The sequence below is a fragment of the Lygodium microphyllum genome, chromosome 18 (assembly GCF_053477565.2).
Source record: "Lygodium microphyllum isolate KBCC chromosome 18, Lygodium_microphyllum_v1.1.10, whole genome shotgun sequence".
In the NCBI taxonomy this organism is placed as follows: domain Eukaryota; kingdom Viridiplantae; phylum Streptophyta; class Polypodiopsida; order Schizaeales; family Lygodiaceae; genus Lygodium; species Lygodium microphyllum.
The window spans coordinates 123418835-123431228 of record NC_141152.1 but is presented as its reverse complement, the minus strand read 5'-3'; the positions used below and the strand labels follow the sequence as shown (position 1 = coordinate 123431228).

The 12394-nt window shown below is 42.6% G+C and overlaps 1 protein-coding gene across 17 annotated transcripts in view; it reads right to left on the bottom strand.

Annotated features, from left to right (window-relative positions):
- Positions 1-11695, bottom strand: part of LOC148021332 (uncharacterized) — a 293723-nt gene extending 282028 nt beyond the window's left edge. For 15 of the 17 annotated variants that reach the window (XR_015694538.1, XM_087698124.1, XM_087698131.1 and 12 more), the window contains exons 1-4: positions 11266-11695; positions 11112-11177; positions 10747-10803; positions 3990-4034 (exon numbers count right to left, since the gene is read on the bottom strand). Coding sequence is in view for 16 of the 17 variants with exons in the window: in XM_087698124.1 (XP_087554250.1) it covers positions 3990-4034; positions 10747-10803; positions 11112-11177; positions 11266-11427 (330 nt within the window). In the remaining variant the exon portion in view is untranslated. Of the gene's footprint in view, positions 1-3989; positions 4035-10746; positions 10804-11016; positions 11178-11265 lie in introns of all 17 variants that reach the window. The other 2 variants (XM_087698141.1, XM_087698125.1) reach the window with 2 other exon arrangements.
- Between the last annotated feature and the right edge of the window lie 699 nt (positions 11696-12394).

The following is a 12394-nucleotide window of genomic DNA, read 5'->3' as shown; positions in this document are numbered from 1 at the left end:
CTAGGCTGCATGGCATTGACCAATGGGCCAACCTCCTCCCTACTACTGGGCCCCCATGTGTAAGGAGCCATATGAAATAGAACACTCTCCACAACCTCCAACTATCCCACAAGTGTCGCCAGAAAGTCCAGCAAAAAGCATTCATGATACTATGCTCCATCTAGTACTTGCTCCACGAGGGTCCCCAATCCATCTCCTCCTACATCAAAACATGTCTATCACTCCTAGTTGTGTAAGCTAAGAAGCTCTCTAGCTTCTTGGCAACTTTTGTGGCCCACCAAAGCCACTCTGTAGGGTTACACTCCAACTCATCTAGAGACCGACTCTCCCAAATCCAAAGGTGCCACTCCCAAAACCCCCCAGGGAATGTACAAGTTTAGCTACCATGTGTTTTTTGGAGGCCAATAACACAAATCCTCCTCCAAGGGATGGTTGGCATATCCTCTTCTTTTTGTACTTTGTCAATGACTAGCTGACCAGCAGCCTGAACTGCAAAGAAAATGTTGTGGGGAGCACCACCCAACCTGCCCACCATGTGCAAGGGGGACATCCTTCAATGAGATTTGAGCAGCCCACATCTCTCCACATTACAGAAGCTTTCTGATGGGAGGATCTACCCACTCGAACAGGATCGATGCATCAATCTCCCTCCTCCTGTCCTCGACCCCTCTCTGACATCCCATCACCTACTATTCAACCTTTTGATCCTTCCTTCTGCATTAGTACATGTCTATCACTCCTAGTTGTGTAAGCCAAGAAGCTCTATGGCTTCTTGGCAGCTGTTGCGGCCAGCTAAAGCCACTCTCTAGGGTTCCACTCCAACTCATCTAGAGGCCAACTCTCCCAAATCCAAAAGTGCCGCTACAAAAACCTAGCCCATGGTACATTGTCGTGCCGCTACGCGCACACCGTGTAAAAAAAATCTGGAGCGTGGCTTTCTTATTGATTTAGATAGCCAATGCCATTTTAGACATTAGTGTTAGTATCCATGGTTCAAAAATATTAGATTTTTGGACAAGTTTTAGCCAATTTTTTATATTCTAGATATTATCTCTTGTAAAAATCCATAAAACTATGAGAACTTCTAGATTAGGATGACATGTAAAAGAAAGCATGTAGCTTTCAGTCAATTTAAGAGGATTTTATATAAAAAGAGAGATTGGTGAAATCGTGCGACGTGCGATCGCTATTTTCAGGCAGTGAATAGCACTCTGAAGGGGGAGATGGAGTGATCTGGCAGAATTTTGGCCAAGTGTGCTGGTATTTTACCCCCCTTTCGGAGCCAATGGAAGCACAAGATTGGCGATCTGAGCAGCATAGAGGAAGGTATTAGTTTATGCACGTTTTTGTCTATTAGAGTTATATCTTCTCATAATGCTAAAAGAAACTGACAAGCTTCATCTCTGTTAGTATTCTTCTTCATTTTCTATTTCTTTTTGGGAGTATTCTTCTACGTCTTCAATTTCTTCGAATCTACCTTCACCCTGCTGTCTCTTATCTGTAAGAACTTGGCTTGAAACCTTCAACCCTTCTCTTATCTCTACCATCTCCGAAGTCTAAGCTCTTGAACCCCCATACATTCTTCTCTTGCCAAACCCCTATGGTGACCTTCAACCCTACGCGATGCGACAACATACGGGTCTGGTTGCCAGGTGTTCCCCTGGAGGCTTCTCTTCCCAATACTCTTGCTAATCCTAGAGCATTGCCTCTTGAGAGATCTTGTTCAACTCTCCCAAAGCTTTGCAACCTCCTCTACAATCCATCCATCATGTGCCCACTCCCTAGACCATAGTTGCTTGATATAACTCCTCACCCCCTCATGTCCATAGGCTGAGTCCAAGATATGGCAAAAGTATGGATCCAAGGATGAAGTAGGGGCATCAAGCATGAGGAGAAATAATTTGCTAAGGTGGCCCTTGCTAGCTACCCCACCTACTCTCCTCAAGTGTACCCCCAGTCACCTACATGGAACTTGTCTAGCCACTCCAAGAGTACACACACACCCCCCCCCCCCCAATCTACTTGTACCCCCAAGAGAAATCCAATGAGCCACCACACCTATGGAATGCGGGGTCCCTCCAAGCATCCCAAGCTCCTATTGCAAGGATAAAGGCCTCCCAAGCCTCTTGCTCCTCCTTTGCCATGCCTTGGAAGTTCATGCCTTGACCTTTTGTTCCTCTAATATCTCTAGGTTGTTGAAGTCACCTCCAACAATCTAGGGGTCCACCTCAGACAAACTTGCCACAATCTCCAACCAAAAGCTCGTGTGTGCATGGGCCTCCATGGGTGCAAGAGTACCCAATGTCTAGCTTGACCCATAGAACTCTCATAGCCACAATTATCCCATGATCCCACACACAAGCCAGCAATCTTCGGCCAATTGCAGCACACACTCCACTCTTGTCATGGGTGCCAATAGAGTACTCCCAATAGGTGTGTGATCTGTCATAGAGTACCTTTCCCACCCTACTGGCTTGGGAGGGGGTGAGCTTATGCTCCTATATAAGTAAAATACCATCAAGCAAGTGCTGGCTGCAATTCTTCCTAGATAATTAACTTCTTGGGACCTCTTGCCCCACTATGGTGATGACTATTCATGTTCTAAGATGCTAGGTGTATGCTCATGGAGAAAATCTAGGATTTGCTGAATAGTCAACTAGTCAGCATGGTAGAAAACAATTAAGAAGGGAAGTTGTGACATATACTAGTGCTTGGCAACAAGCTTAGAGGGTGAACTCCACTCCCCCATGGTCTTTTGAGGAAAAAGGAGGGGGAGGTGAGGTTCACTCCCTTTGCTACTATAGGTGCCTTCAAGAGCCATGCTATCAAACATGCCTCTAAGATCTAGTAGTAGCAGGCAATCTAACCAAATAGCTGATCGATCACATCCTATAGTAGTCACCACTGCTGCAAGGCCCAAAGAATGATACTGAGGCATGGGACCTCTGCCCCATGCAGCCAAACAAATGTCCATATGCACCTTGGGCGCTACTCCTAAATAGTTCAAGCCCAATCTTGCAAAGCCACTAAGAGAGAGGCTCAAATACATGGTCCCTTAAGACCTCCTTCACCCATGTCTTTGTCTAGCTGTCAAAGTGGGAAGTCTAGAGGAAGAAGGCGTAGTTCATCCCATCTAGGGGAGCTAGCAAATAAGCCCTAGCACTCCATGACTTGCAAATATAAAAAAATCCCACCTCCAAAGGAATCAGGAACTCCACTTAACCCGCAACTCTAATGTAGGTCCAAGGGCCCTTGTGAAAGAACTCCTATGATGAGAGAAGCTAGGGAAAGTGGGATGGGAGAAATTGGGGAAAGTGTGGTGTGTTGTTTGGACTTAGGAGCTAGAGGCCGTGTGGGAGGGACCACTTGACTACTGGTGGGGAGCATATACTAGTGTGAGAGGCTTGTCGCTCCCTGTGGGTGGGGCTGAGGTTTTTTCTTTCTCTTTGTTCTTTTTTTTAGTGAGCTGGAAGAGGCAAGCATGGGATGGCACAACAAGCAAATGGGAAAGGGGCAATTGGGAGATGAGATGCCTTGTAGACAACAAAGGTAGGAGGCGGGGGTGCACTTGCAACCAGCACAGGGATGGGTAAGGGATGCTGCATGATTAAACAAGTGTCAAGGGTGGCTAGGGTCAGGTGTCTATTGCTAGCGAGACTGAGTTGTCTTTTTTTTTTGGGGGGAAGGGGGGGGTGGGGGGCGCAGCAGCAATGGCACAGAAACAGCTCAAGCATCAATTGTGGAGCTCACACTCGGGCATCACATCATCATTCTTGGCCGTCTGCCTATGTGTTGTGTGTAGGCATTTTCTTAAGTCACACTTGTTAACATGTCACATTATGTTGTTAAAAATTCAAACTTGCAACTTAACTTGTGCACAAGAAAAGAAATGAGATGTCCATTAGATTCAAATTTGACAAACCTGCCTATGGCTTGACAACTATTTAGAATTTTGAAAAACACCAAAGGTAATGTATAAGCTTGCTTACCCCCATGACAAACTCATCATTGTGAGCCATTGTGTTGTAATGTGCCTAAACAACACAGCAAAGATAACATCAAAATGTGCTTTTGACACAAAAGACAAACAATCAAATCATTATTTTGATCCTACCACAAAAGAAATGTATTTACCTTTTTTGCCCTAACTCAACTTAGGCAATGCCCAGTTAGCTTTAAAAATGGAACTTCCATTAACCTATGTGAATTCATAGTTAAGTGCAGAAAATCAATACTAACTCTTCTTTCTGCCATGTGGGTCCACCCCCATTTGCACCACTGCAATTTGGGGCCACTTTAAAATGAGTCTCATCAATGAGTCTACTTAGGCCATTAATGAATAATTAGATATACAAGAGGCTGACTGGCCAGCAAGCAAAAGCCATATGCACGCAGCACATTTCAAAAGAGGAAACCATTAAAAAATCTACATGGCTACTAGTAGACAAATGGAACTTGCTGAAGCCCAAAAGATTTCCTCAGATATCCAAAACTCACTTTTCCAAGAGCAAAAATCTAGCACTCTCTTACCACTAACTGCTGATCTTTGCAAAAAACTAGGAAAAGGTCTACAGGAAAATGGGGATGTCTCCAGAAAACTTGGGACGTATCTGCAAAAAAGAAGGAAATTTCTACAAATCTCCTAGGAAATATCTGGGAAATCTCTGGGGACACTAGAGATGTCCAGAGAAAACTTGGGAAAGATCTATAATTAACTAGGAAATGTCAGCATAAAACATAGCAAAAGCTTGGGAAATGTCTAAGGAAATTGGGCATGCCTGCAGGAAACTACAAGATGTCTACAGAAAACTTGGGAAAAGTATGCAAAAAGCTTGGAACATTTCTAAGAAATTAGGAAGTGTCTACATAAGACTTTGGGAATATTTGCAAAAAAAAAGACTGTTTGGAGAAAGAGAAATGGTAACAATAATTGAGGAGAAATGGATAATGCTATAGAGAGAAGCAAGGAGAGTGACTCTGACTAGGAGTGAAAGAGCCACGTTCAGACAGTCAGCTTGGGGGGAGTGAAGTGAGAAAAATGAGGTGGAAATATTTCAGTGTGATGGGAGTCTAGAGAGTGGTTGGAGAGAGTGAAGTGAGAAGAGTCAAGTAGAGAGAGCGAACTGCAGTCACTGCTAGAGTGAGAGTGCACGCTTGAGCCACAAAAGAGAGAGAGAGAGAGAGAGAGAGTCTACATTAGACCGATGTGGCCTATGAGACAAAATCCAGAGAGAGTGGAGTGAGACATTGTGAAGATTTAAGTAGAGAGAGAATATAGGGGTGTTGGAGTAAGACTGTACACTTGAGACACAAGGAGAGAGAACACTAGAGATGGAAAGAACAACACACTACATTATTGCAATTTTGAATGCCTTACAAGGTCGCCTTGCCCCTCTTTTATAGAATGGAGAGGCTGCAAGATTTAAAAACCCCACATACTCTGCTGGACAAGAGAAATCTCTATGGAAGGGAAAGATATCTATGGTAAAATCTCAACTTGACCACACAAAGTTATCTATAGAAGTCCTTATGCAGTATATGGTTGAGTACAATATATCCATAGAAATATACATGCCCAAAGGAAAGCAAAAATAGTATAAAGAAACTAGAGAAAAGTTGGTCATGTAAATTGAGCATGACACAAATCCATGCATCCGTAAGAAATATGCACACACAAAGTCTCAGCTTTCTAGTCCAAGGTTAGCACACACTGTAAGATCTTGATGGAGAGAGGACATTTTCTTTTGTCTCCTAAAGGCTAACCAGCGACCCCTTTCATTCCCACAAAAGGTCGTAAATGAAATAGGTTATTCATGCACACATAAAAAGCTTGTTTTCAGACATCCAATTCATCCAATCAGACGCACTTAACAAGATCAGCTCTGAAAACAAATTCCAAGATATCATAAGTGTATAACAAAAACAAAAACCTAAAACAAGGCCCAAGTAAATAAGCAATTGAGAGGCTTACCATGCCTGACCCTATGTGACTCAAAGTGAAAGGAAGTGCCAAAACCCCAGATCATAGAGAGATCGTCTCTCTAATCTCCTCTGGAAGTGAGATAGGAATTCTAATAAGATACGATCCCCAATCCAATGTTGTTAGCTAGCCAGCACCACGGCACCACTCTAGTCCTACTCATCTAGATCCACCCCACAATCTAGTGGCATATCCAAAAAAGGAAATATCCATGGTCTCTCTACAAAGGGATCTCTTGAAACACACTTTTCTGGGTCAAACTGTAGTCTTTCGAGAAGCCTCGCCCAATATGCCTAGCATCTTCAATCATCTATTCTGGCAAGAGCACCTAGTCTGTTCTAATTGATCCTAAAATCCTCTTTCATGAACCTACTATCCTCCTAGGAGATGCATTGAAAATATGGACTCTCTCCATTGTTGCAACCAATACAATAAGAATGTTTATTGTAGTAAAGATACAAATCCATGTTCAAGAAGTTCTAGCAGATGTCCTCTAGTCTAGAAGTACTCTCATCTAAATGTTCCCCATAACGGACTTGTGCCCCCTAATTCAAGGAAGTTTCTATCTTTGAGTAGATCTAGAAAAGTGACACCATTATTGAGGGGATTTGAGTAGAGAACCTCCCCAAAAGAGGCATTTCATGTCCCATGGTGTGGCTTGGCTTTGTCTTAATGAGGTGATTGAACATGAGAGACGATCTCATCTTCTCTTCAAAGGTGATTGGAGCAAGCTAACGAAGGCTTGAAGATACCATGGTCCTTTGAAAGCAAGGGAAATGGTCGCTAGTCTTCATAGTAGTAGCTTCTTCCATAGCTCCTCACTCAAAAAAGACCTGTCATGATGAGCTTCACCAACAATGCGTTGCTATGACAATTTGGGTCTATGATTTCAAACCATCTCTGTATCTGTATTGAGTGAGACCATCTAAGCTACCTTAGACTTGGATGGGCCTACATCTCCACCTCAACTGAATGCAATTCTTCATGAGGCATTTCGCCTCACCAATGCATGATCTGGAGAATGCCCTGTGAAGATATGCTAGGGTTTCCACTAAGGAAACACAGCATGTACGACCAAGACTAAAATATAAAGACTCAGACAGAGACAAGCAAAACTCAAACACTAAATGCAAAATGCAAAACACAAAAACTCAGAACTCAAACACAGAGAGAAGAAACTAAGAAGTGAATGAATGCTATAAATGAATGTAAAAGTGTACAAAATGTCCAAGGGTAGAGCAACGCAATGTCAAAGAGTGACATCCACTGGAGATGGATCCCAAGTGCTATGACCACCAGTCGGAGTGTCAGAGCACACGAAACACCAAACGTTGATCACTAGTGTCAGGGAGCTGAGGTGACAACAGGAGAGGTGTTTGCTAATGTAGATGGCCTATTGGACAACAAAAACGCAGGTATTACAGTAGTCCCCTAGTGGGAGAGATGGCAGCAGCGTATTGCCTATCATTAGATATTAAAAACGCAAGCTAATCAAGAGCTATGATGATGCAACAAATAGAGACCTCCAAACAAGGAGATGGCTGAAAACAGACTACCCATAGTGATGGGCTGTAGTCGGTGATGGTTGGATAGTAGATGGTAGGTGGATGATGACTGAAATCTGCATGGTAGCGTGAGAAACCTGCACAAAAGGATGAGGCTGAATGGTGAATAGCTTGTCTATTTATAGATATTGAAGGGTGCCCCAAAAAATTAGAGTTTAGGGGGACCATTGACAAAGTACGATGTTAAAGAGTGGCATTCCCCCTAACGATGCACCAAGAGGTCGAGTGAATGGAGGGTAGGTAGATGGTGGGAGGGAGAATGAGAAGGTGTTAGAAGCAGAGATGAAAGATCCAACCCCTAGTGTGCTTTGAGCAGAAGTGGAATGTAATCCAAGATTTCGGAATGCAGATGATAGTAGATCATAATGTGGAGAAGACAATGGTGGGATGGGAGGGAGTTGAGAAGTGTGGTGTACTTGCTCAAATGAAAAAGATGATAGAGACGTACCTAATGAAGGGTACCTACTTCGAGAGCCTCCTCTATTAAAGTTAACATACTAAAAACCATCCGGCTCCTGCACACCAAAAGAAGAAACAAGAGAGAGTTTTGGCCCATACGACTCATTATACAAACCTAACATAAGCCCTAGCTGAGTTAAAGGAGATGGATAGCCAAATGCACCAAATGTCATGGTCCCTTGAAGATCAAAGAGATGGCCAATCTAACCAATCAGTCCAGACAAAGTAGTAGCACGCATTAGAGGAGGGTAAATTAAACTATACGTGATGCACAAGTACTTCTCAAACTCTTCATTTGTAAGATGACCAAAACGAGAAGAAAAAGATAGTAAAGGTGGTGAAGGTGTATCTGTCTCCTCCTTGAGACCATAATGCCTTCTCAAAGCCTCCAATGATGAAGAAGCCTGATAAGGCATCATAGGATCTAAAGAAGAAGGTGCCTAAGACATTATGAGTCAAAATAGAGTCGCATGTGAGTCTCGCACAAAGACTAGCCTCCACAATCACCACAAGATACTCTTTAGAAGAGCACCGACTCTGATACCATCTGAAGATATGCTAGGATTTGCACTAAGGAAACATAGCATGTACGACTAAGACTGAAACACAAAGACTCAAATAGAGACAAGTAAAACTCAAACCCTAAACGCAAAATGCAAAACACAAAAACTCAAAACCCAAAACTCAAACACAATGACAAACACAGAGAGAAGAAACTCTAAAGTGACAAAACATTGTAAATGAATGTAAGAGTGTACAGAATATCCAAGGGTAGAGCAATGAAGTGTCGGAGAGTAATGTCCACCAAAGATGGATCCCAAGTGTTGTGGCCACTAGTCGAAGTGACGAAGTGTGGAAAACACCAAACACTGATCACCAAAGTGTTAGGGAACTAAGGTAACAATAGGAGAGGTGTTTGCTGACGTAGACAGCCTACTGGATAGCAAAAACGCAAATACTGTAGCAATCACCTGGTGGGACAGACGGTAAGAGCGTGTCGCTTGACACCAAATGCTGAAAACGCAGATTGATCAGGCAATGTGATGACGCAATAGATGGAAGCCTCCAAGCAAGGCAATGGCTGAAAACAAGCCGCCTAGGGCTGGATAGTGATGAGCTGCAATCGGTGATGGCTGGACAACACATGGTAGGTGGCTGATCATTGAAATCTGCACAATAGAGTGACAAACCTGCACAAAAGGGTGAGGCAGAATGGTGGCCAAGCTGTCTATTTATAAATGTTGAAGGGTGGCCCAAAAAATTAGGGTTTTGGGAGACCATTGAAACTCTCTTGAACCGCGTACCAAATTTGCATTTTTCATTAATTAAGCGTGTTTTGGGGCTGTTTAAAAATGCTAATCAGCTGTAAAACATATTTTAGCTCGGCATGCCCAACAAGAAGTGATATATGATTCTTGGTTAGGTATTTCACCTAGCCAATGCATGAGATGGAGGAGAAGACCCAATAGGAAGTGCTATACCACATAGTAGTGACAAGCAGGACTTGATTAGCTGCTACTGCCATCCTTTCTACTGATGAATTAGCCACTGCCACCATCCTTTCAACTAATGAAAGTCCTATCCTACATGCTCCAGCATAGGAATTTCAGTCTACTGCTCAAAATTTAGGGTGCTATATGCTTCTCTAAGGTGATTTCAACACCTTTGAAACCCAAGGTACCTCATTGAGGCTCGAAAGAAAACCGAAGTGAGATCCTCACATGGCCTCCAAACTAGCTCTATTGAGTGTCACAAACCCAAAATGTAAATGATTTATACAACTTGATGAGAGCTCCAAAGACTTTACAAAATATCTCCATTGTAATCACAAAATCCCTGAAGTTATCTTCATCCCCCCTCGAACTAGGCAATTGTATCATCTGCAAACTCCATGTGCAGAAGCTCCTTAAAATCTGAGATGTGCAACCTAATGTCATAGATAGCTCATGGCCTCTGCTACCAAAACAAAAGGTAAATGGCAAGGGGTCAACCTTGTCTCACTGATCTATGCATGTTGAATCTCTTGCCTCAAGTACCACTAACGAGAACCTAGCTGTGAGCTGAAAACTAGAAGGCCACCATGCCTCTGACTTTTTGTCTTAAGAATCCCATCCTTGCCCCTCTAACTCACTGTCCTAAGAATCCCATCCTCAGAATGGTGCCCTCCAGAGACTCCCAAGGCACGTGTCTATAGCCTTCTAATTTGAAAATCAAATAAGATCCTGTTGCTTTGGAGCACACAAGGACTGTGGACTCTCTAAAGGTAAAAATGTTGTGCATGACAATGTAGCACAAAGCAAGAGTCTTGCCCCTGCAACTTGAAGCAAAAGCCTACCTACACTTGCTCCTATTGTGGAATAGGTTTAATAGAAGAAAAACAAAGGGGACAAGACACAGTCTGTAGCAAAGAAGAAAATCTCTTTAGGGGATCTCTAGATCAAACCAACAATCTCTTTAGAGGGCTCTCTAGATCAAACCAGCAATGTGATGATTTGGCGTGAGAAGAGAGAATCGTTTGTAATCTTTATAATAGACATAATGGGGTCTTACGTAGGACAATGATTACATAATAGCACCAAAAACAAAGATGCCAGTTTTCTGTCATATCACTGCAAGCTCTAACGTTGTATTTGTGGAATCGTCTCATATCTTTTATGGTTAGAACATACAAACAAGGAGGAGATATTGAGGACTAACATCCGTGCAATTCTTCGGAAGACTTAGTGGGAACAAGATACACACCTGCAAGTTGAGCTTGTTCAGTGCTTCATGCTGCGCTAACCATTCAATGCTTCCAACCTGCAAATGATAAGCCTTTTGCAGAATGAAGATAGCTAGGGGAAAACAGTAGACAGCAAGGTTATTTCCTAGTTAGGAATGTTCTTTACGAATTCTCGCAAATAGGCAAAAAAAAGTCATAATTTCCTAAGTATCTCCTGGTAAGGAATGTTTTAAGAAATCTTGCGAAGAGGCAAAACGTCATAATCCGTAAAGATGGGGCAAGGAAAGCACCTGTTATAGTAAGTATCTCCTGGTAAGAAATGTTTTAAGAAATCTTGCGAAGAGGCAAAACGTCATAATCCGTAAAGACGGGGCAAGGAAAGCACCTGTTCTATTTCAAACACCTTCAGCTGCTCCACCATGTAATCTGCGTCGTGGCTGGTCAGAAGAGCCTGATCAGGAAACGCAGAAGAGCCGATTATCAGCACTGTGAAAATCGATGCGAGAGAAGTTCTCAGAAGCAATTAGGGGAATGCTAACCCCGTCTTCGGGTTTCAGATACGCAGGTCTTTCAGCCATTGTGAAGGCGCGCAGACACACACACACACACACACAGAGCGAGAGAGAGAGAGAGAGAGAGAGAGAGAGAGAGAGAGAGAGAGAGAGCGAGTCCGCGTATGTGTCTGTGCCAAGAAGTTGCATGCAGGGGTGGCGAGTGATAACTCAAGCTGCAGTGCTATGCATTTCGGAAAAATTACCAACAGACCTCTCACATTTCCTAAATTGCCAAAACATTTCTCATAATTTTGACAAACATATCTCGATCACATCATATTTTGCGTATTTTACTAGGATAGTAGTATCTTATAAATGTAGAATGACAAGATGAGTTGAAAAGGCTAATTAGTGATCAAGAACAATGGATTCTTTCTTAGAAGAGCAAAACACACACAAAGAACATTGGATTCTCTCTTGGAAGAGCAAGACAAGCAACTCACGATGAAAAGAAAGATAAAGATAAAAGAGATTATACACAAGATGTAACCAAGAAAAGGAAATCACTATGGGAATCAAGAATAGAGTGGTTGAGAGTCAGCTCACACATTCCACAAGCTCCCTCTCTCCACACTAAGAACTTGCAAGTACACATATAAATGAATGTGGCCACAGTCCCTCCTTTTACATATAAGAAATAAATGAGTGTTCCGTTCCTATCATGAAATAGGTTAGCCAATAGTAAAATACACAACAAGTATTCCATTCACTCTAGGGATTCAATGGACACTCGAGCTTGCGCTTGAAACCACTAAGAACCTAGGAGAGATCTTTCTGCACAAACCAAGATTTCATACATTTCTTTCAATGAGCATAATTAGGGTCTTTGACTTTGTTATCACTATTAATGCAAGGAGGTGAAGTGATAATGCAAAATGAGAAAGAGTACTTCCAACAGCTACCTTGGAGGAAGAAAGTAGCAAAGGCAACGTGAGCACTTGCAAAGATTTCAAAGCATGTGACAAAACCCAAGGTCAAAATAAATTACATGGGCACAATGCATGAACCACTTCTAAATGAACTCAAGATGAATGGACACATAAATGGAAGATGCACCCATTATTGACTAACGAAAGAGGCTATGTACAAGATATAACTAGAAAAAGGAATCCAC